General features: G+C 36.7%; 2 protein-coding genes across 3 annotated transcripts; one reads left to right on the forward strand and one right to left on the reverse strand.

Moving 5' to 3' along the window:
• The first annotated feature begins 460 nt into the window (after nucleotides 1-460).
• On the forward strand, nucleotides 461-19,803 carry CSN7 (COP9 signalosome subunit 7). 2 transcript variants are annotated; one of them, XM_014243568.3, is made up of 5 exons: nucleotides 467-777; nucleotides 841-1,093; nucleotides 18,062-18,282; nucleotides 18,460-18,604; nucleotides 19,463-19,803. In XM_014243568.3, the coding sequence occupies exons 1-5, from the start codon at nucleotides 583-585 to the stop codon at nucleotides 19,546-19,548; spliced, it is 900 nt and encodes a 299-aa protein (XP_014099043.2). In that variant the 5' UTR covers nucleotides 467-582; the 3' UTR covers nucleotides 19,549-19,803. The 2 variants fall into 2 exon arrangements, with proteins under 2 accessions (XP_014099042.2, XP_014099043.2); XM_014243567.3 differs by lacking the exon at nucleotides 19,463-19,803 and having other exon boundaries at nucleotides 461-777; nucleotides 18,460-19,452.
• On the reverse strand, nucleotides 19,792-20,832 carry LOC106623933 (uncharacterized). The gene is made up of 3 exons (XM_014243570.3): nucleotides 20,699-20,832; nucleotides 20,306-20,624; nucleotides 19,792-20,104 (listed from the first exon to the last, which is right to left on the reverse strand). The coding sequence occupies exons 1-3, from the start codon at nucleotides 20,717-20,719 to the stop codon at nucleotides 20,007-20,009; spliced, it is 438 nt and encodes a 145-aa protein (XP_014099045.3). The 5' UTR covers nucleotides 20,720-20,832; the 3' UTR covers nucleotides 19,792-20,006.
• Nucleotides 20,833-22,377: the final 1,545 nt, after the last annotated feature.

Consider the following 22,377-nt stretch of genomic DNA (forward strand, 5'->3'; position numbering starts at 1 on the left):
TAGATGCGCACTGAAAAGTTATTTATATAATATCTGCCGTAACCGCATTCCACTAACGGGAAATATTTCGACGGCTTAGTGAACTGAATAATGAGGAATTGAGGTAAATTTCGCAATAAATATAAATAATTTTGCTTGTAATTCAACAAATAACTTTTTATTTTCTTTATTGCTCTAACAGATTTCAAAAAATTCGATGTTTCTGATACTTTAAATAAAAAACTATAGCATTGAAAATATATAAATTAAAGTACAATTTGCGAGCGCCATCTACTGTTTAGTTTTTCATGATTTGTAGCTTTGCTACGGACAAAGCAGAGTCTCAAACCAATATGTAAAGCAGAGAATAAGGAATTTATTAACATTCACTGGCTTAACTTATATTTGTGCAAATAACTACCCTGTGTCGCTATGAAATTACCACTCGTACTGTACAGGTGTACATTTGACATTTGTCATTCAACAACTGAAATCAGCTGTTCCAGACGCTTTGTCACTTTTTGTTGTTTGCCGGAGTAAATTTGTGAAGATTCTATAAATTGTTAACTGTGAAAGAAGTAAAAGAAAAGCAAGCACGTTAAAATGACTCAAGACATACTAATGAAGAATGATGAACCCACGACTACAAATGATGCCTCGCGTAATCAGCTGAAGCAGTATTGCGCGACTGCTAAATCTTCCACAGGCATCCAACTATTGGAAGTCGTGCGCCAAGTGCTGGAGGCTTCTTCTATTTATGTATTTGGCGAACTGCTTGCATTGCCCAACATACAAGAGGTAGTTACTAATCTACATATAATAAATCTGTGTACTTTGCTAACAACATATTACTTTTTACAGCTTAAAGATGGAGCTCACTCCAAGTACTTGAATACACTAAATCTATTTGCTTACGGTACTTACAAACAATACCGTCTACAGCCGGACGAATACATAGAATTAACCGCTACAATGCAGAAAAAATTACAACATTTGACTATCGTTTCTTTGGCTATTAAAAACAAATGCATCCCTTACGAAGTGTTGTTGGAGGAGTTAGAAATCAATAATGTACGCCATTTGGAGGATGTTATAATTGAAGCAATTTATGCCGGTGAGTAAAAAAGCTGCTTAAGGAGAAAATGCATATTTATAAGTAGTTTGGCAAAATCTGAAAGCTACAGAACTCCACACAAAGCTCATTAGCAGTGCAGTTTAGTATTGAACAAATTTGGTCGTCTGGATGTAGTGCAACGCAGACGAGGAAGCTTCAGACTTGTCAAAACACTGCACTCCGGACTATCACGGGGTGCCTCTTGATGTCCCCAATTGAACACCTACATAGTGAGGCCCTTATGCTCCCGGTTAAGGAACATAATGAGCTCCTCCCCAAGCAGTTTCTGCTGGGGTGTTTTCGGAGAAATTATCCAGAACAGGCCCCGCATGATACTCACCACCTCTTTGCATGCCCAACAAACCCAACTCATCTAACACCCTTTTCCTTATGGTCCGACCCCGTCGAAACAGCCCGTTTCTTGGGCCTCCCGTTGGATGACCTCGACGACAACCAAACTATCACTTACCATCCAAGCGGGGACTAGATAACCGTAACAACAACAAAAACAACAGTATTGAAAAAAAAACAAGAAAACAACGTTAAGAGAGGAATAAGATTAAGTAGTGTAAATATGGCTAATTTTTCTGATTTTTCTTAATGAACTAGTTAAAATCCAATCTTAGAAACCAACGGTACATTAAAGTGTGACATTTTGTTAAATTTTCATGGAGAAATATTAAAAAATACGGTAATTGCAGCAATTACTCTGGAGCATCTCGGAAAAAAATTGAATGCCCGTGCCCCTCATAACTCGACGCTGAATCATTTGGCTCCAATCGACTTGAAGTTTATATACAATATTCTTGAGATATTATGCACATTTAAAAAAAAAAATTTAATATTATTAAAAATTTCCCTTCTTAAGTGAATTTGTCTTAGCAACTATATGCTATAGTGGGCCGATCTGAACAATATGTTGGAAAGTTGTAGTATTGACTTGGGCAAAATACCATACCAAATTTCGTGAAGATATCGTGTCAAATAAAAAAGTCTTCCATCAAGGACTTGATTTTGAGCGAGCCTTTTGTATGGCAGCTATATCCTACAGGAGTCTTATATCGCCGATTCCGTTCAATAAGCACATTATTGTGGAAAAGAGAACGTATGCACGTCTCATTTAATCTGTAATCGCTATTCAATATCAAACATTCTTTATTTACTGTTACATAGTGACATATGTGGTAATATTTAGTCATATGTATGTATGTATGTATAAACCATAATTTCGGGGTAGCAAATGCATTTTCAACATTTTGTACCGTCATTATTTGCTGTTGCTTTTCTCAGCCGTTAAAGAACTTTCAATATTGTCTGCTTGTCTACAAAAGAGTGGCTTGCTCTGTCTACATCCAGCTGCTTGGGTCCCTAAGTGCGCACGGCCCAGCGCAATATACTTCAAACCGTTTGCTTTTCAAATTTATTGCTTTTGTTCACACCGTGCGCCACCCCCCCTAATGCTGTTATATAAACTTTTACAACTGTCTTGTTTGATGTGGCTTGCTGCAAATTTACATAGAGTAGTGTTGCTGTGTGGGCAGAATAGAATATTCGGTTGTTAAACTTTCTCACCAAGTTTTGCAGTTTTGTGCAAATTTATTGCTGCAACTGTAGTGCCATATGTATTGGTGGCGGTTGTTCATCAGACACTTTACAGGGAATTCGAATTTATTTGACGACATTTTCTGACATTTTACAGTGTTGTTTTCGATCAAAGTACGTTTGCTTGTTTAGGTCGCTCGAATTGAAAAAAAAATTTTTACTCTTGTATATTGCGTGAGTATAACAAATCTTAAACCATGCTATTGTCAGCGCTATATGGTGTAGTGTAAATAATTGAAAAAAAAACTTTTCTCTTGTTCTGAGTTTTGTGTTCTAAAACGCTTGGTACAACGTTTAGCGCGCAACACCAAACTTTCTCATTAAAATTTTACACTTTGGCTGCGCCAAAAATTCCTTTGAATTATGCGCTTTGCCTTGTTATCGCTTAATGCAATGCTTGTGTGGCATGCAACTCACGTACAATATTAATTTTGACCGGCGAGCATTATTGCTGTTGTAACACTTCGTGCAGCATCAGTTTTGTAATCCGAGTTTATTGTGAAAGTTGCATCTGCATTGTGGAAATTCATTTGCACTAAACAAAAGTAGCTTTTGCAATGCGCGTGTATACGACAATAACTCATCTCGCTGGACTTTCAAAGTGCCTGCATGAGTGTATGTGTGTGTGCGTGTGCGTGTGAAGAAGAGCTGCGTCCATCAGAAAAAATGTATTACACGCAGTTTATTGCCACCGTTATCTAAAGCGTTTACTATTGCTTTGCATCTCAAACTCCGAAATTTTATTGCGTTTTAAATGCATTCCCTAAGAACAAGAGCAAACAATGTACTTGTAGTTTGTGTGTTTGTAGTTTTGTTTCTATATAGTTGGCCTTTCATTCGTAATATGCACCAGGTTATCTTTATTACCAATACTAACCTGTTAATCAAGCTGTATGACAGATAAATGATACGCTTTCATAACAGTCGGCCTACAACAACAACAACAACATACAAAATATTACTTTTCATACGAGTCTAGGTAACCAAAAAATCTCAGTTTTGCCCCAAAAAACGTATCCACAACAATAACAACAACAATACATACATAGTTAATACGATAAGTGCGCAAACCCAAGCAAAATCGTGTCTTTATAAAATATGTATACCTTATCAACCGTTCCTTAATTTTTGAGCATTCCTCGTGGACTCACTTAAGCGGTTGTAACCACTTGAATTTGTTGCTGCAGAGGCAATTTACTTAATAAATGAATAAAAAATAATGCCATTTACAGCATTTAATTTAATGTACTTTATAAACGCAGATTAAATTTGAAAAATTTTGGTTTAATTCATTTAAATCTGCTTAAAATTATATCAGATGAAAAACCAAAACAAGTAATTATTACAATAGATGAATACAGATGATGAATGAAAGGCTAGTAAAAATTTTTATCATTGGCAAAATGGTGGCTGCTCCAAAAAAGTCTTTTTAAAGAAAAAATTTACGCTTCAGCGTGACTTGAAAAATCAAAATTATTATCAAAAAATCGTATTACTTCGATCATTGGCAGACAAATATAAGTTAAAAATAATTAATTATAATATTTAACACCGAAACTGCTTGTATTTGCCGGCAGCGAATCAACTGCAAAATTGCGGAGCATATTTTCAAATGCACATATGTACATATAATCGATATATATAATATATATATATTTTTTTTTTTTTGATTCACAAGTAGCTATACCATCTTAACTGACACAAAACAAGCAAAAGCCGTTGTCTTCAGTTTTATCAAACCATGGCACATCAGCCTAGCAGTAGCACATTGTTAACTCCTCCCTGTCTAAGAGGGCTTAGCATTCGGTGTTCATACTTTTTCAACTTTCCACGCATTTCAATTGAGTTAGCTTCCGCGAATGCTTTAATTTTGTTGTAATATTTGATCTCTGGCTTCATTGAGGTTGTTGTTCAGCCACTTCGCGGTACTGCGGGCGTTTCTTCTAAGCACTTGTATATTTTGTTTTGGTTTATTAGCTTTACGCATGTTCGCCACGCGGCTGCGTGTGTGCGTGTGCGCGATATGAATTTTATCTTGTTTACATATACAGCTAAATTAATGTTAGAACATGCACATATAGGTATATAGGTATATATGTATGTATGTATGTGTGTATATAGAAATTCCTAAAGCCAAATAATCATTTGAGCTGCTGACTTAGCTACTTGGCTTTTTGTAACGAAAATCAAAGTGTGTGTGTGTGTGTGCTTACATACACATTTATCGCTACATTTGCTTTGATGTTGCAAACTGTGCGTGTGTTTGTCTTTATTTATTGTAGCAACACAAGCAATTACTCATGCTTTGCTTTGCTTTGCTTAATTTGTGTTTTTGTTGTATATTTGCTCAGCGTGTTCGAAATAATTGAAGAGCGGTTTGTTGACTTTGGCGGTTGACTTGTTTCAGTTTGTCACTCTCCATAAAAAATTAAGCGATTGCCTAAGATTATTATTGCCTTATGTAAATAAATAGATCTGCCACAATTTATAATGCTTCATAAGCAATTATTAAAAGCTTTTGCATTTCTACTCTACTTACGTCCACGTCTATAGCCAAATAGCAAGCTTTGCTCTTAAATTTAATTAATTACACACCCAAGCATTGAAATCGTCCGTAAACACCTTCAAATGTGTCATTGACTACAATTATACCCATTTAACACTTTTTTATTTTTTATTTTTTTTTTACTTAGCTTTATGTAATTAATCAACTGTCAGCTAAAATTCCCATTTATTTTGCTTGAAATGTGTGCAAGCCGAGCGTGTGTGCATATTGACTGCCTAACGGTTCCAAATCAATCTTCATCACAACTCACAAGCGCAGCATTCTGCTTTTGTGCTTCATTTCGTCAAAAAACACAAATAAATAAGCTTTGCAATTAAATTTAATACGCATTTCATTAGCAAGCTGACAGTTGAACGCTTAATGTGCTCGCAGACCTCGCAGCCGCCATTGTCTGTCTGCATTCTTTCTATCACATTTACATTTGTTTGGCTGCGATTCATGCAAAGTTCATCTTTTATTTACTGTCAACACCCACACGACCTGTCGACGCCGACACCCCTCCAGCAGCCTCAATTGACATCCACTCGCACTCGCTTTCGCTTTAGCATGCCTTGCGCAGCATGCTTTCGAGCGCTTACCTGCAATCTAATTTTGCTGGCTTTTTCGCCTTCAGGTGTATCCTTAATTTCACTTTTATTTGCTCGTCTGCCCTGCTCGGCAAATATTTTCCATTTGATTTATTTGCCTGCTGCGGCTGCAACCACCGAACCCTCCTTTACGCCACCATTTACCAATTCGCATAAATATTTCCTTCGCTAACACCGCAACGCGACTTTGATTCTGCCTTAAAGCATGCCTAACATTGCGCCGTGATTGCGTGCGAGCGTGCGTCGAATAGTCATATCAGCGGTGGCCTGTCACTGACACAGAAATTAGCTGTACTCTCCCTCGCAGCTGCCGCAATTGCTGTCTGGGCTCGCGTTTATTTCCCCATCGCGATGTGCTTGCGCCATTCTTTGTTTACTTTTCGCCGCTTCTGAACTAGGCTCGTTGCTTCGGACGCTTTATACGTTCCTCGGCCACCACCGCTGCCCCAAATGTTTTATTATCCATCGTTGAGACAGCCTCTAGCCACTTCATCTCGTTCCCAGTCTTCTCGGCGCGGTTTTAGCTAGTCTCTACACAGCATTCGATCCTTTGTTGTTCGTTTGATGAGTTGGCATTGAGCTTCCGGCTAATTTATATAGCCAGCTTACAATCATCAATACACTCGTTGCCTCTCGTAAGTTTGTGGATGGATGGAGTATTTTGAAGCGATGGAGCATACAGTAGTTGCTGTTTGTATTCAACGCTTTATTGCGAACCATAACAAACTTCAGCCATCTACCATATCTGTCTATTCAGCTCTAGCTTTCTTTTCTTCTTATGCGTCTTTATTACAATAAATTAGGGATTTTTCGTCTTCCAAACTCAAGCTCTACAAAACAGTCTTCTAATTCCATCACATTTACATAAGTAGCACTTATATTCCAAGCTTTGAATGCTTCGGGCACCCCTCTATAACAATTAAAAATATAATTACATTTCATTGGTTTCATTGCGCCATTCTACATAAATTTTGGTCGTGGATCTTGAGCTTGGCGCACACTTATTTGTTTTTAATTCACTTGGAATTCCCATTTTGTTTTTGCTTTGCCATTTTATGGATTACTCAAATGGAATACGCCGTTGTGAAGATTTGTTATTTTAATGAATATTTCCGTTTGATGTGGAGCAAATTCGTTCATTAATTTTGAAGCACATCTCAATTAGCTCACCATCATAAGGCCTCCCGCCTCCACTGCGTTGTCGACAGGCGACAAACAAAAATATGTCGATTGTAATAGATGACTTTGATTTAGGCTTCTGGCATAACATGAATCGCAGCAAAAATTATTATTTGTTGAAAATTCAACTATTTCATGGACTCATTGTGAGCTGTGTCTACTGCGCGCGAAATACTTAAATTAGTTCTCGCAAGCGAAACGCAAGTCTTCCGGTACAGAGTGTCTAAAAAAATCCCAACTGGAAGTCAGCTGACACCGCTTCGAAACTGTTAAGAATGGATGGCCTGCCTAGAATATAGATGACATACTTGGGACCGGTGAAATTATTCGATGAGACAAAAGGCTAAGCGGAAGTTAGGTCATCAAATAAAATAGCAACACAGCATTTTTCAAAATTTTCTAGTTGGTTTTCTGAGGCTCACTTGAAAACATTATAGAAGACACTAAGTAAGTGAAATTGAGCTTTAAAATGTTAAATGTACGTTTCCATGAGGAATAATCAAAGCAAAAATTCTGTTGTACTAATCAACAACGTCAACGCAGCCGCACAGAAGTTGCTTGAAGAAAACTCCTTTGCGGCGTCTATTGACTGTCACACATGCGTTGGAAATTTAATTGGTTTTGATTGCTCGCTCTACTTTTACAAACGCACCAATTAATTGCTAGTTTTGCGAAGAAAGCTTGCACCCATCTTTATCAGTTACACAGTTTGCACAGTTTATGCTTTTCTATTTGCAATTTATGTATGTGTCAGCATGCATCATAAGTACTGGTTGTGTTGCAGCATCGGAACTTTATTTTTAATGTCACTGCAAGGATGTGCAGCAACAACAAGCGCGTTCCTAAGCACTTGGGGTTTCTGCGTGGGGAGCCGGTGCGTATGAGCAACAGTGTTTTTGCTATGCATAGGTGTACATATAGAGATACACATATTTATGTATATGTTCTTGTAAATAGTTGAACTCAGTGAGCGCAGCCACACAGGAGACGAATATTTTAGTAGTAACAACTGGTTAAAGCGTGCTTCAATGTGTGCATGTGTGTGTTTTTCTATGTATATGTTAGCAATTTCTTTATGTTACAACTTTTTTGCTCACATGCGCTGTAACACTGGCAGATTTGTAATAAACTCGTAGCCATGTGGCAACACTCTTGAATCTGTGAGTCGCTTTGGCATTCGAGAGTTTTGTAAAGTTTTCTAATATGATTTTAAACAAATCATTGAGATTTCACTTTGGGAAAGAGCTTACATTTTGCAGTGAGGCGGAAGCATTAACATATTATATAATAAGAAAGTGAAGGTTCCGTGCTTGAAGCGGCAGGTAATTGCAATACTGTTGACATATTCGCAAAAACTTATTGCACAGGTGTGTGAGTGTGTGTGTGTGTGTGTTAACACGAGTATTCATACACTTCGTTGAACATATTGCACACACGCATACACTCATGCATACTTGATATATAAATATGTGCGTGTTTGTGTTAAAAGTATAAGATTGTGAGTAGCTGCGCTCCTCAAGGAAAATACGAATGAAATTCTTTCTGCTTAAAATATGCTTACAATAAATGCGTGTTTTACGGAAATATAACCCGAAAGTTCTGAAAGAATTGAAAGTATATTTAAATTACTTAAAATTTTGTATTAAAAATATTTTTTTTCCAAAATAAGTTTTTATTTATTAAAAATACTTTTCTTCCAAAATAAGTTTTTAATCATTAAAAATAATTTTCCTCCAAAATAAGTTTTTATTTATTAAAAATATTTTTTTTTCCAAAATAAGCACATTCATGTGCATTCAACTAAACTAACGTTAGACCGAAGCCAATTTTAAAGTTACTCAGTCGATTTCGTCAGTACCACGGTGGCAAGCAAGCTTAAGCTGGCAAGGTTTCCCCTAAAATGTATTTGTTACTTCAATTTCAGCAAAGGACGCGTTTTGTGCTTCACATGCAACACATCGATGTAATATGTCAAATAAATTTTATAAACACATACATACATATGGTATATGCATATATGCATAGAAGTATAGGTATTGTGTGCTCGTGTCTGCTGTCTGCTGTAACGCATAGTTTGTCATGCACTTCTATGTCAGTGTGGAGAGCAGCCACTGGACTACCTAAAATTTATAGTACATATCTGTGTTCTATGAAATGGCTAGCAAAATTCTATACGAAATGTGATTTTAATAACATTTCAAGCTGTTGGAAAAACTGCGTCCGCGTAAAAAATATAAGATAGGTAATGACGCTACTTGGCTCCGTGCTTTTTCTATGCAAAAAAAAACATTAAATTTCTTACAAAAAATGTGCCATTGTATAGCTGTGTTTTTATATAAGTTCACAATCGCTTATCTCCAACATTTCGCCTTAAGCGGTTACATGGGTTTCACGGCGTCAAAAAAACCAAAAAAAAATATATTTATTATCAGATTTAATACTATAACATCTCTAGAATATTGTCCGAAGTACTCAAGTTGATCCGAGCAATAGTTTTGGTGTCGCTTAAAGCTTTTTTCTCGAAGCTGTGTTTTCAAAGTCGGTTGTCAAGATTTCTCGCGAACTACTCAACCGATCTTAATGAAATCTTGCACAGGTCTTCAAGCTATCCATTACAAGGTCTTGAATACAATTACAATTATTTTAAACAAAAAAAAACGTCCAGAAATTTTCACCAAAATTTGCGTTTTGTTTTTTTTTTGTTTTAACATCTGCCAAAAAATACAATTTTAACTTTATTTGTTTTTTTTTTCTCTCCAATATCTAATTAATGGTCTTAGTTCAAACACGTCTTTTTTCTCTTTACTTTTGATGATGCTGTCAGAAGCTCTGCTGTCAACGCAAATGCCACTTTTTTCCGCGAGACTGCGGGAAGTGACGTCGTAATGACCGAGTTTTGAATATTTTCCTTTGAAAATTTCACAAAATCTTTATCAAATAAGTATCTTCGGAATAATAAATAGTTTGAATAAAATATTTAATTTTTCATGTAAAAAAAAAAATTTTAGAATATAGATCGTTTTTTTGCGCGACGAAACCTATGTAAACCCTTAAAGAATTTCACTAATATTAGGCTTGTCATGCAACCCTGACCTGTACCTTTAAAACAACACTCCTTTAATCGATTTTGCCTCCGTGTAAGCCCTAAAAAAGGGATAAAAACGCGTAAACACAATAAATGCCTTGGGGTGTTATATACAGTTAGAAGGCCAAAAAAAGTGAATTTTCTAGAAGTTTTTCTGAGAAAACTTTTGAATTTATTGATCCAAAAATTTATACACATATTATGGTATCTTTTAACTATATTTTAAGACCCAGTACTAGTAAAAATATTTATTTGGAAAAAAGCTACAGCTGATCTCCAGAAGCTCCTCTCAAAAAAAAACGTTTTGCGGTGATCTCTGAACTGGATCATCTGAAATTAAAAACCAAACGGATTTCGTTAAAGTAATGTCAAATCTAGTAATTAACCAAAGGAATAAGCAAAATGAAATTTTTTGACAAAATGGTGGTTTCTCAAAAAAAAAAATCGATTTTTCACCGAAATTTCGGCTTTAAATTGTTTATTAAAATTATTTTATTATTATTACTAAATTATTTACTAAAAATATATTTCAGAAGCTCGTGCTAAAATTTGAGACCAATCGATTTAGCCGTTTTCGAGTAATGTTCGTCTTGACGACTTCGAAAACACCATTCTGAGAAAAACGCGTTCAAAGTTTGGAATATGTGTATTCTTAAATATATGTGCATTAAGAAAAAAAATTTTTTTTAAATCGATTTCATATCAATGCGAAAATTAAACTTGTAACGAAATAACACTATAAAGTCTGATCTGTATGTCTCTTACTAGTATTAAACAACTGGCTTCTGTATAATTCAAAAACGTTATTTTACTTGTGGGCACTTTCATTATTAAATTTGCGTATATTTTTCCGCTACTAATAATTGATAAAGTAAAAATATATATTATATATAGCTTTATGTAAGTAAGTTAGGGCAAAAATATCTTGAATCCCCCTGGCCACATGCATTGCCGCATGTTGACGCCAAAACCACGAATCTCATTGTATTTTGCTGCACTTGCACTACACTCTGCCTTTTTACACGCTTGCTGCAGCCTTCAACAACATATGCTGCGTTACATGACTTGGACGTTGTTGCAATTTTTTGTTGTTTTTTGTGTTTTTGTGAAAAATATTCTTATGTTTTCTACAGTTTCGCTTGAGTACCACGTCGCATATGCAACGTAAAAAGCACGCACACACGTAAAAGTGATTTCGCACGTTTACGCCAGCAAAAGTAGCGACGTGGCATGTGGGGCAGCGCTGCACCGACATTTGGTTACTTCAGATACACCTATTCATATATGTGTTTATATGTTTGTATGTATGTATAACTGTGCTAAATGGCGAAATAATGAGACCCTGCGCTGTAACTACGCGTTGGCATGCAACACAGCAGCGGCATATCGCTGCAACCAACAACAAAGCGCTAAGGAAATGCTCGCAACAGCAGCGATGTAAAAAACTGTCACTCTTAGAGAAATTAAAAAGCAAAAAACCTTGTTGCAATTGCAACATTCTTACGCGTAACTGTTTATTTGACAGCGTTGTGTCTCTTTAACTGGCAGTCAACGTGTGTTAAGCCGCGGATTAACAGAACTTGAGCGACAAAATTTTGAAGGCGTCAAAAAGTGAAACATTTACATTTACAGTTTTGAAAATTGGCACAGCGAGTGTTCGCTGTACTTTCTGTAAAACTTATTATTGACTCGCCACCTAGTTGGCAGAACTTAGCAGTTTCCCATCAAAGTTTCCACCGACAACGGTAGTAAAAGCAAAGTGCGTGGAAATGCAAATAACAAGTGCATTTCATAATGCTAACAGCAAAATACTTAAGTACGTATTTCTATGAAGCTGCTTGGCTGAAATGTCGGCACTTCGCTTAAGCTCTTTTCGCCACTTTGCGGTTGTCTTACTTGCTCTTCTCCGAACCGCAATTGCATTTTGGACCGACTGTCGTCTCTTCCAGTAGCTTGCGCTTCCTTTCATATCCTTTACTGTGTGGCATTTTAAACTTAGTGGATTTGTTGCACCACAACGAGCACTTTTTGGACCGTCTGTTGAAAATGCCATTTACATAAAAATATTTATGTATACATTTATGTGCGTACATATGTATTTGCATTCACTTAATTGTGTGCAAAACTGCAAAACTAACCAAAAGTACATTTATTTCGAGTTTGCAGCTCTCCATTCAACTTTTTTTTTTTGGTATCTGTTGAAATATTTTTTTGGTGTGCGCAAAGAATTGTATCCCCCTTGTAGCGCAGCAAGAAAGTTATTCTGGTTGGTAAAACTAAAAACACTGAAATACAACAAAAAGTTATATCATATAATTATTTTTCACTAAAATTTAAAAATTTTATAAAATTAAATACAGTATTATAATTTTCAGCGGGAAGCTTTTTCACACATGTTTGTTATTCGATTTGTTGCACCAACGAGTAAAAGCTTTCAGGACTAATGAAAGCTCCAAAAGCTTATACTTTCGATACATTTTTGAGTTCTGCCTCTCGAGTTGCATATCATTCTAAATCGCTAGCTGGAAAGCGTGCTTTCAAAGTGCTTCAAAATTCACCAATGAGTAAAAGCTTTCAGGTCTAATGAAAGCTCCAAAAGCTTATACTTTCGATACATTTTTGAGTTCTGCCTCTCGAGTTGCATATCTTTCAAAATCTCGCGCTGAACAGCGTGCTTTCAAAGTGCTTCAAAATGTTTTACGATCGATAAAAATACTTTCTTGAAAGAGTCCGAAAGCTTTTCGCTTCAAACAACCGGTTTGTACGGTTGGTTTGTGGTAGCCACCAGCTTTAATTTTGATCAGACTCTAGGTATTTGAGTCAAAAATCTCTTTCTATTGTTTTCTTTTGAATATTGCTACTAAGTGAGCTCAAGTCTAAATCGTAGAAGCCTCTTCCGTTTCCGTTTGTGCTTTAGATTGTTGTAAATGGTAATGCAACAACACCAATGACGCAAAGACTCCTTTAACTCGAAAGCATATTAATGTGCTCAAAATCGTGCACACATACATACATATGTACATTTCCATATACTCACGAGTAATGCCGATTGTCACATAACGGTCATTCGAGTATTAATACAAGCCAACACATTACATAATATTGTTGATCACCTGCAATACGCTCACCCCTACTGCTTAATAAATACAATATCAACAAGTATTTGTCGTTTGTGCAACTCAATTCGCTTGCAACCAACTAACGGAGCGTCATTGATATGCGCATCTGTGTTGTTGTATTGGCATAGTCATGCATGCGCATATAATTTTCACACGTGCACATTAGGCATCCATCAAAGCGGAAATACACTAACGCATTAACCACATAATACAGTATATATGTCTATGTGTGTGTGTGTGTGTGTGTGTGAATGGACGCGTTTGCCCACACATTTGCTCGTGCTGATTTCTTCGTACTTTGTGTTGCTTGTGTTGACAGGAAGCACATGTGCTGTCATTGCCCACTACATAGCTGCGTTTGCCCCTAAAGATATGCAAATAGTCTGAATTTCCTCGTTATTGCATAAAATATGTTTACATGATATATGTGTGTACAATAGAGTTGCAAAATATGCATTAAAAAAATATTTGCATTAAATTTTTTTTTATTTTGTAATCCATACGCTATTAAAAAAAATTGTATCTCGCATACCGGATTAAAAAATTATAAAAAAAATTTATAATCTCAAAAACCGGCTTATAAATTTATTTTTTATTTTAAATTCCAACTACCGGATTGAAAATAAACAAGCAAAATGTTAAGCTCAAGCATATAATTAAGAATTTAAAAAAAAATTGTTTAAGAATTAATATTTTTTCGCGGTCATTCAAGCAAAAAATAATATTTTCAATTCTTAATTCCAAACGACTTGGATTGAAAAATTAAAATCATCTAAATTTTAATGGCAATTTTTAATCGGAATTAAAAAATAAAAAATAAATTATTACTTAAATATTTTTGTATTAAAAACCTAGCAACCCTGGTGTACATACATACATATGTATATGTAATATATGCCGCGAACAAATTATTGTGATTTATATTTTTTTGAAGATGTTGTATGTGTGCTTCCATATATGTACATACATATCTACATACGTGATCTACAAAGTTGTTGTGCGGTTTTACATGAAAGTACGTCAAGTTTGATTGATTATAAGTCATATGCATGCACAGTTGCTTATATATACACATATACACATATGTATCTTGCAGTGAGTCCCGCCGGCAATTGGCTTAAGCACCTGTAGGAAATGTTTAAGCGTTAAATATAACAATATTATATATTTTATTCTAATTATTTAACAAAACACAAGGAATTATTGTCGGGTAAAATGCACTTATGCTACAATTGGAATATATATAGAATTTACTTATACTTGCAACATATTGCTCACTACATACATTTCTTAAGGTTCCAATTCTGTTAAGCGTTTCCCGCTGGCTATTTAGTGCTCATGTAAATATATAGATTTTGCTTACTCACACTTTCATATGTATAGAAAAAAATCCGTCTATTTCTATACACATGCAAGCATTTTTTATTGCTTTTATGGCAAATTACCCAGTGCAAAGCTGTCACTTATGTCGTTCTATTCTAATACAGTTCATTTTGCTTTGAACATGCCTCAACGGTTGACATGTGAACGCTTCGAGTAGGGCTCATTAATGAAAACGCTCTGTAAAGTATACATACATATATATAGACCGCTTCGTTTTCGCTTTCCGATATATTCCATTTGGATTCAAGATGAAATTTTGGATTTAGTCAATTACAGAGTAACATACTTCCATCAAGTGAAAATACGCGCTTGCAGAACGCTAAAATTCTCACTTGAACCAAGCTAAGGCCGCTGAACACAACGCTAGCCCTCACAACAGCAGAATTTCATGCAAATCGTATTAGTATGCCAACATTTTAGCAAAGATCTCACGAATCCCACACAATCGCTATTAAATAAATATTTGACCCTTTTCTACTTCAACACTTCCTTCGAATTACTTACACCACCATAATACAAATGCACAAACTAAACGCCGAACAGTTATACTACGCAAACTTGGCAGCTGTGAAACAGTTCGCTCTTTCAAATTAATAGTTAATTGAGCGTTAAGTTGCCGGCAATCAAAACAGTTTACACACATTTTTTTGCGCTGCGCTTTTAATTAAAAATCATTCAATCATGTTGACAACGCTGGCAATTTCATTAGTACAACAACAAAATGCAAAAGAAATCGCCGCCTTTTCATTGCATAATTTTTTGTTAATTTTTAAATGCGCATATTTGAGAAATTTGCACATTTTATATAGTTTGCTTTACAGCTTTGCTCAATGAGGCATTCACGCGCTCTTAACTTTAAGTAGTTTTGCTACGCTTTTCTTCGCCTGCTGTTTTCCTGCTTACGCTTGGCACTTGTCCCTACGGTCGAACACTACAAACTTCTTTGCTACTGTGCACGCAGAAAGTTTGTGTATTAAGTGCAAATAACACTTCTCAACAAATTTTTTCTGCGCCTGCACACAACGCACCAAAAATTTCGATTACAGTTTTTCTCAATTACTTTTCAATCGCCTCATTTGGCTCCTCCTACCCAATATCAACGGTTGTGTCGCGTTGTTTAAGCAAATCTGCAAGTAATTTAGAAAATTGAAATTTCTTACTGCTTTCCCTTGATGATGTCCTTTGAAAAGTATATATGGGTGTGGTGTGTGCGGGTTTGTCAGCCAGCCACAGTCACTTCAGTCTCGTTTGTCGCGTGTCATTGCAGCTGATTGTCAAATTTGTCGGGCTTTGAGATCATGTGTTTTCGAGAGCAATTTACAATTTTCGAAAAACTTAAAGCAGCTTTTTAAAGCAGAATTTTTATTTCACATAATTATTTGTCTAAAATATACACCGATAAAAAAACTGTCAGAATTAGCCTGCTGCTGGACCCCCCCTCCAACTCTAAAGCAGCGAGAGATTAACCTACTATTTTTCTATACATACACACATACATATTTATTTGACTTTTCAAGGCCAGCGCGGGCACATACATATTTCAGTTCTGAATTATTTGCTTTTTATGTAAATAAACGAAGTCGTGCTAAAACGGCGAAAGCTTTAATACTCGTAAACAATGCAAACTCGCAAAAACATGCAATTGTTACACATAATACCGTTATGCCGTTCATTCTTGCATAAATTCGTTACCAAATTTAGCAAATAAGTCACTTGGCCGGCGTTAAGGACTTGCAGAATCGTTTGACGCTCGCAATTTTCTAAGCCGTCGCTACTAATACGTTAATACTTAAAGCCGCTTGACTTGTTCGTGCGCACAGCGAAGTCAGGAATCAAGGTTGGCAGGGGCGTAACTTATCGCATGTTGTTGCTCGGAGAGCAAGCTGCACAGTGTGTTGAAAGCTACAGCTAATGGAAAAAATATATTTGTTTATTCTTCGCGTATTAAGTCCTTTCCCATCTCCAGCTGTGTTGGCGAAAAAAAAAACAAAGCCATTTCGTAGCAGCTGTTGTTTTTGCTCATTTATTTCGCAATACTGTTGCACTGTTCGTTTTATGACTTGACACATAGTTTTTGTCGCTGAAAATTAAGCGCTACAATTGAGCTTAAGCTGCCCATTGCTTACCATCTGTTTATCGCATTTCCTGCTTGCTGTTTTCGCAGACTTTATGTCGCTGGAGAGGAGGAACTTTAGTTGGTCTTAATGTTGGAGCACAAATGTGGTCAAAAAGCTCAAAAAAATTTTACTTCACGATTTTTAACACTTCACACACCCAGTTTAAAGTGCAGATATATATAGTAATATATTTACATATTTTTAAGAGTATATACATATTTTTCTTGTTTTGAAAGTAATAATTTCAAATTCAATTTTATTTATTTCAATAATATTACAGTTATATATTTAAAAAATAACTTTCCTTAACGAAAACTAATTCCCTTTTCTTTAATGTTATAAATTACGTACACATTCTGGTAAAAATAAAAAAAAAATTCTCTACAAAATTCACGCTCTAAATAATCCTGAAATGTCTAAAATATTTGTTAAATAACATTTTCCGTTTTTGTATTGGCTTTAGCAACTATAAACACAATACTAAATCAGCTTTTGCCGCGAATTTTTTATTTGAAAAGAAATTTGTGGTTATCCTTCCGGTTTTCATTGCCAACATTTTTACAAATGCGCCGAAATGTAGGCAATAGTTTTCTTCAACAGCTGTAAATCGCGCATTCTTGAACCGGACGTACTCCACATTCAAGAAGATTCACTTAAGTAGCCCAAACAAATTGTCAAATTCCAATTATTTTCTATAAAATTAAATATTTCAATAATTTGCACTAAATCTAGGATCTAGGCACTAAATCTAGGATCAACTTCAAGCCCAAATTATGCCATTATGGCATCAAAATCCTTCATTATGTCGAAAACTGCACACATTTTTATAAAAATCGCATTGTCATAGCCCATATCAGTCATCGGTGTATCATAGATGAGAAAAATCCAAGTTGCTTCTTCATCAATTTCCTTAAGATACACCAACCGTGAGGTGATGCCATTCAATTTGCCTAAACCATCACCATCGCTATCCATAAATGAACGCGGGTAAATCTGAGAAAGGGTGACGGGCTCTCACCAATCAACAGAAAAGAAGCAGAGGTAAACAAGACAACATATTCGATAAATATGAACATGCTGTTTTAAGAACTAGCTGGTTTTTTATACCGTTAGTTGGAGATATACCATAAGTTCCAGCTGTTTCAATATTGAAAACAGGATTACTCGCTATGATCATTGTGGACCCTACGTGTTACCTACAATTAATTAGCATAAGATAAATAGCATATGTTTACTAAAAATTTTGAAGATTTTGCCTTGTCACCTGATATAAAAGAATTATATTATTATAATACCTTTATTGTATTCACGAAATTGCTTTTCTGCACAGACATTATACACGGCAAACTTTTCCAAAACAACCGATTTCTTGAAATCGATTTCGCTCAAGGTCGTGACATACCACCTGGCTATACCTCCAAGATCGCCCAAACCCTAACGCAGTGGGTGGAGTCGTGCGACGCCATATCCAATTGTATTGACATGCAGATAACACGCGCCAACTCGGAGAAGGCGCGCGGTCTGAAGAACAAGGACCATATCGAACAGGAGGTAAGTGTGCGCGCCCATGCCAAAACATTCTTATTTCACGAAATTATTAACAAATCTTTTTATTTGCCTTAAGTTTATGTAAATTATGCAACCATTCATGCAAATACAAAGCGAATCGCTCGGATTTATCTTGCTGCCCACACTCACTGTACACGCGTTTTGTTGTTTTATTTGCAGATAATTAATTTGAAGAAAGTTTTGAAGACTCAAATCAGCGACAACGATGATACTATGCAAATCGATACGCGCGAATCATCCAGCTTGGATCTGCGCCGGAAGCCCTTCAAGACGAAAGGTTCACGTCTACATCACGCACCCATGGGTAAGTTAACAGGCAAGACCTCAACGTCCATAGATGCAGGTGGCAGCATAGTCAACGGCAGCGCTGCCGTCGTCGAAAGTGCTGGTGATGGCGAAAGAGGAATGGCAAACGTTACCATGGCGGCTACAAGCACGAGCTCTCTCACCAGCACGTGGTTGAAAGCATTCACACAAAGTTTTGACAAGGAGTAGCTTTGACCGTCGCTGCTGCTGCTGCTGTTGCTGGAGAAAAGGCTGCAGCACAACAAACTTCCATCAAAATCAACTTTTTGCCATAACTAACAACTTGTACGCCTAACGGTCAAGCGTGCGTCAATTGTGTGCACCAGCTTCATTTAATGGCTTGACAAGCGCCTTCGAGATGACTAGACAGCTTGAAGCGCGTGCGTGGAGACAACTTCGGCGATGGCTTGATGGCAGCACGTCACACAGTTTCATTTAATTAAGCGGCTTCATTTTAATTTTGTTATGCTGATGGTAGAAAGTTTTTAATTGTTTACCTAGCCGTGCGGTAATTGCGTTCATTTTCATTTGCATTTGCTTTGCGCTCTTGCCTCGCTTGCTTCTTATTCTCATGTTTCGCACTTTTGTAGCAGCTAAAGATTTTCTGTGATTTTTTCTGTCTTAGATGAGCTTTATTTAAATGAACATAAACTTTGCGGTTAAAAAAACGGTACCGCATTAGCGAATTCCTTACGCGCTAAACTAGTAAAGCTAGTAGCTGAAATGCAAATTGTGTTGCCATTTATGTACTAACTTTCTCTGTGCAATGTATTTGAGTCTAATTTAACTTTTGCTTTTATTTATTTTTCGGTTTCGCACATCCCTCACGACTCACCAACACACCCTCACAATGCAGATGTGCTACAATACGGCGCCAGTCATCGTACAAATCCAGCGAAAAAACCCGAGGCACCATCTGGCAGCATGAACTACTTGAATTGAAGTCATTTACCGTTAAACACTTGCACAAGCCACCCTAATGCAACACTATCTAACTAACTCAATTCATTGGTGAAACTAATGCATGGAATATGTGCACAGCGTAATCTTTCCAATGGCGTGCGTTTAACAATTTCCCATTCAAATGTACTCCTGCTGCTCTACTATACTCATACATTGGTGCACATTATTGCATATTTGCTTATTCTCATTCAATATTAATATGTAATCAATAAAAAGAATTGCTGAATTTAAAAAGTGTTTATTTATTTGTACAAAGCGCGGATGCAGAAAGAACGCTGTGGTTTTGTTAAACAATAAATAAGTTCTCGTTATATATCAAATTTTATTAATATTGGAATTTACATGCGCATTTCAATATTTTCTAAAGGCAGTTGTGCCTCATTATTGGTTGCTCTTTGAAAACTTTCCCAAGAAAGGCGTAAACAATCGACTACTATCTAATGGCCCGCGTTCCTCTCATATTCCTTGGAGTACGCACCGGTATTATCTACCATGTAAACGCCGGACCCATCCGGATGATAGACACCTTGTATCTCTAAAATATATAAAGTAGAAAGTCCATTAAAAAGTTTCAACAATTCACACATTAACTCTTGACAAAAAAAGAAAGTCGCAGCAGCCATGAAACATCCACTCACATATACACACGTACAAACACGATGCCAACATTACTACATTACTGGCACTACTACATAGCCACTTTAAACGGAAACTTGCGCCGTTTGCTATCACTTACCTAGCGCCGGATCATAACTGCCACTGTTGTCTGGTGCCCAGGCACCGCTAGCATCCGCTACGTAGCGCCACGTCAGGTCGTCGTGATAAACACCCAGGCTATCGGGCAACCACTTCCCCTCCAAACCGGTGCTATGATAAGCACCCGCATTGTCTGCCACATACTGTCCTGAACTGTCAGCCACATAACTTCCACTTAAATCCGCCTCATAGGAACCGTCATTCTCGCTGCCTTTGGCGACGTTCGCCTTCTGACTGGATCTAAGTCCAGCACACGTGACTGCACCTGCCAGCATCAACAGCGGCAGCGCCAAAGTTAACTGTAAATCGAAATTGTGTCATGCTACTGATTAACTGTCACCCCTTAAATTAAAGTTTGTTCTGTAATAATCACCAATCTGGTATATCCCTGCATTTTGCGGTGCTGTGTGTTCACTTGTTGGCTTGCTGATATGTTTGACGTTGTTATTGTGCTCGGCGTTTGTTTGATGTGTCTACTAAAGCCTTCAAACAATGATGCTTTCGCTTTTATACTGCGATTTAGAGACGACAGCACGGCTTCAGCTGTAAATGTGTGCACATGTATATATATAATATATATATATGTGTGTGCGTGTGTGTGGAGCCGACCTAATACAGAATGCAAAAGAGTCGACTTTTCCGTCTTGAGAAGCAAAAAACTTACAAAACCAACCAGTTATTGTTGTTGTTATAAAAATTGCAGATCTGAAGTGCAAGAAGAAGGTGTTTGAGGTCGATAACGCGGAAAATATGAATAAAAATTTAAATAAATTTCGAAATGATGGGTTTATGCGTACATTCGAGTGCACAAATTGTAGCTCGTGCTCGAGTATTTGTACCAGTATTACAGAATATTTTTTATCGGACAAAAAAATGTCATCTCGTTTCATTGATAGCACATAAAGCAGCTTAGGCGCGGCTATTAACCCTTGCAGGAGCAAGGTGGGTTGCTTGAACCTTACTTTGCGAACTCCGATTTGATTGGTTAACACGTATCAGACGAATATAAGAATATTCGAAATTGGTTTCGAAATTAAAAAAATATTTTTCGAACAGAAATTGTTATAGTCTTTATGTCAACACACCGACGTTAAGGAAACGAAACACAAGAAAGTTTCCGGAAATTGTCATTTAAACTGCCCGCGCTAAATATTTTTTAGCACTTTTTTTTGTTAAGTTGGTAACACTGTTCTTAATTACTATGCCAAAAATGAGCGCGATCTGTCAATCAGTTTGTTTGCAGCAGCTGTTGAAATCAGTCGACCTCAGCAGTGTTTTGCGATTTTTACAATGGAAAAAAATATTGAAAAAAGCATTTGCATAAAATTTTGTGTTTCGAACCAAATATCGCGTGCGGAATCGTTGCGAATGTTAGATAAGGCTTATGGTGAATCTATTCTATCGAAAACCCAAGTCTACGACTGGTACACAACCTTTAAGGATGGTCAAGAAACCATCGAAGATGTGCCTCGTTCCGGTCGTCCTTCGACGTCTACCACTGACTGAAAAATGTGAAGGAAATCGTGCTCGAAAATCGTTATGCGAGTGTTAGAGAAATAGCACTCAAGCTAATTTGAGCATGAGACGCGTCAATGCTCGGCTGGTTCCAAAAGAGCTGAGTTTTTTGCAAAAAGACACCGAGCTTTAATACCAAAAACTCGTTCAATATCAGCGATTAATCACCATATTTACCGGATTTGGCCCCATGCGATTTTTTTTTTGTTTCCAAAACTTAAGTTACCACTCCGTAGAACCCGTTTCGACTCGATTGAGGCCGTTATAGAAAATTCGCAGAGGGAACAGAAGGCGATCCCGGACAGCGCCTTGAAGGCATGTTTTGATTGGAAAAGGAGGGGGCATATGTGTACCGCTTCAGAAGGAACATATTTTGAAGGCGACAAAATAATTATTGATCAGGATTAAACATTTTTCATTTTATTTACAATTTTCGGAAACTTTCTGGTCACAATTTATATACAAAGCTGAGATCTGCAGCTCGCACGGTCTTTCTGGCAGCGTGTTGCCATTTATTCCCTCTACTATATTCAGATG

This window comes from Bactrocera oleae, chromosome 4, assembly GCF_042242935.1.
Source record: "Bactrocera oleae isolate idBacOlea1 chromosome 4, idBacOlea1, whole genome shotgun sequence".
In the NCBI taxonomy this organism is placed as follows: domain Eukaryota; kingdom Metazoa; phylum Arthropoda; class Insecta; order Diptera; family Tephritidae; genus Bactrocera; species Bactrocera oleae.

Bases quoted from the DNA above. Each gene is read 5' to 3' on its own strand.
- CSN7 (XM_014243567.3), top strand. From the start codon at position 583: ATGACTCAAGACATACTAATGAAGAATGATGAACCCACGACTACAAAT. The intron at 1,094-18,061 runs GTGAGTAAAAAA...TTTTCTGCACAG, and splicing joins AATTGAAGCAATTTATGCCG to ACATTATACACGGCAAACTT. The intron at 18,283-18,459 runs GTAAGTGTGCGC...TTTTATTTGCAG, and splicing joins AGGACCATATCGAACAGGAG to ATAATTAATTTGAAGAAAGT.
- LOC106623933 (XM_014243570.3), bottom strand. From the start codon at position 20,719: ATGCAGGGATATACCAGATTG. The intron at 20,625-20,698 runs GTGATTATTACA...TTCGATTTACAG, and splicing joins TGCAGGGATATACCAGATTG to TTAACTTTGGCGCTGCCGCT. The intron at 20,105-20,305 runs GTAAGTGATAGC...TATATATTTTAG, and splicing joins CAGTTATGATCCGGCGCTAG to AGATACAAGGTGTCTATCAT.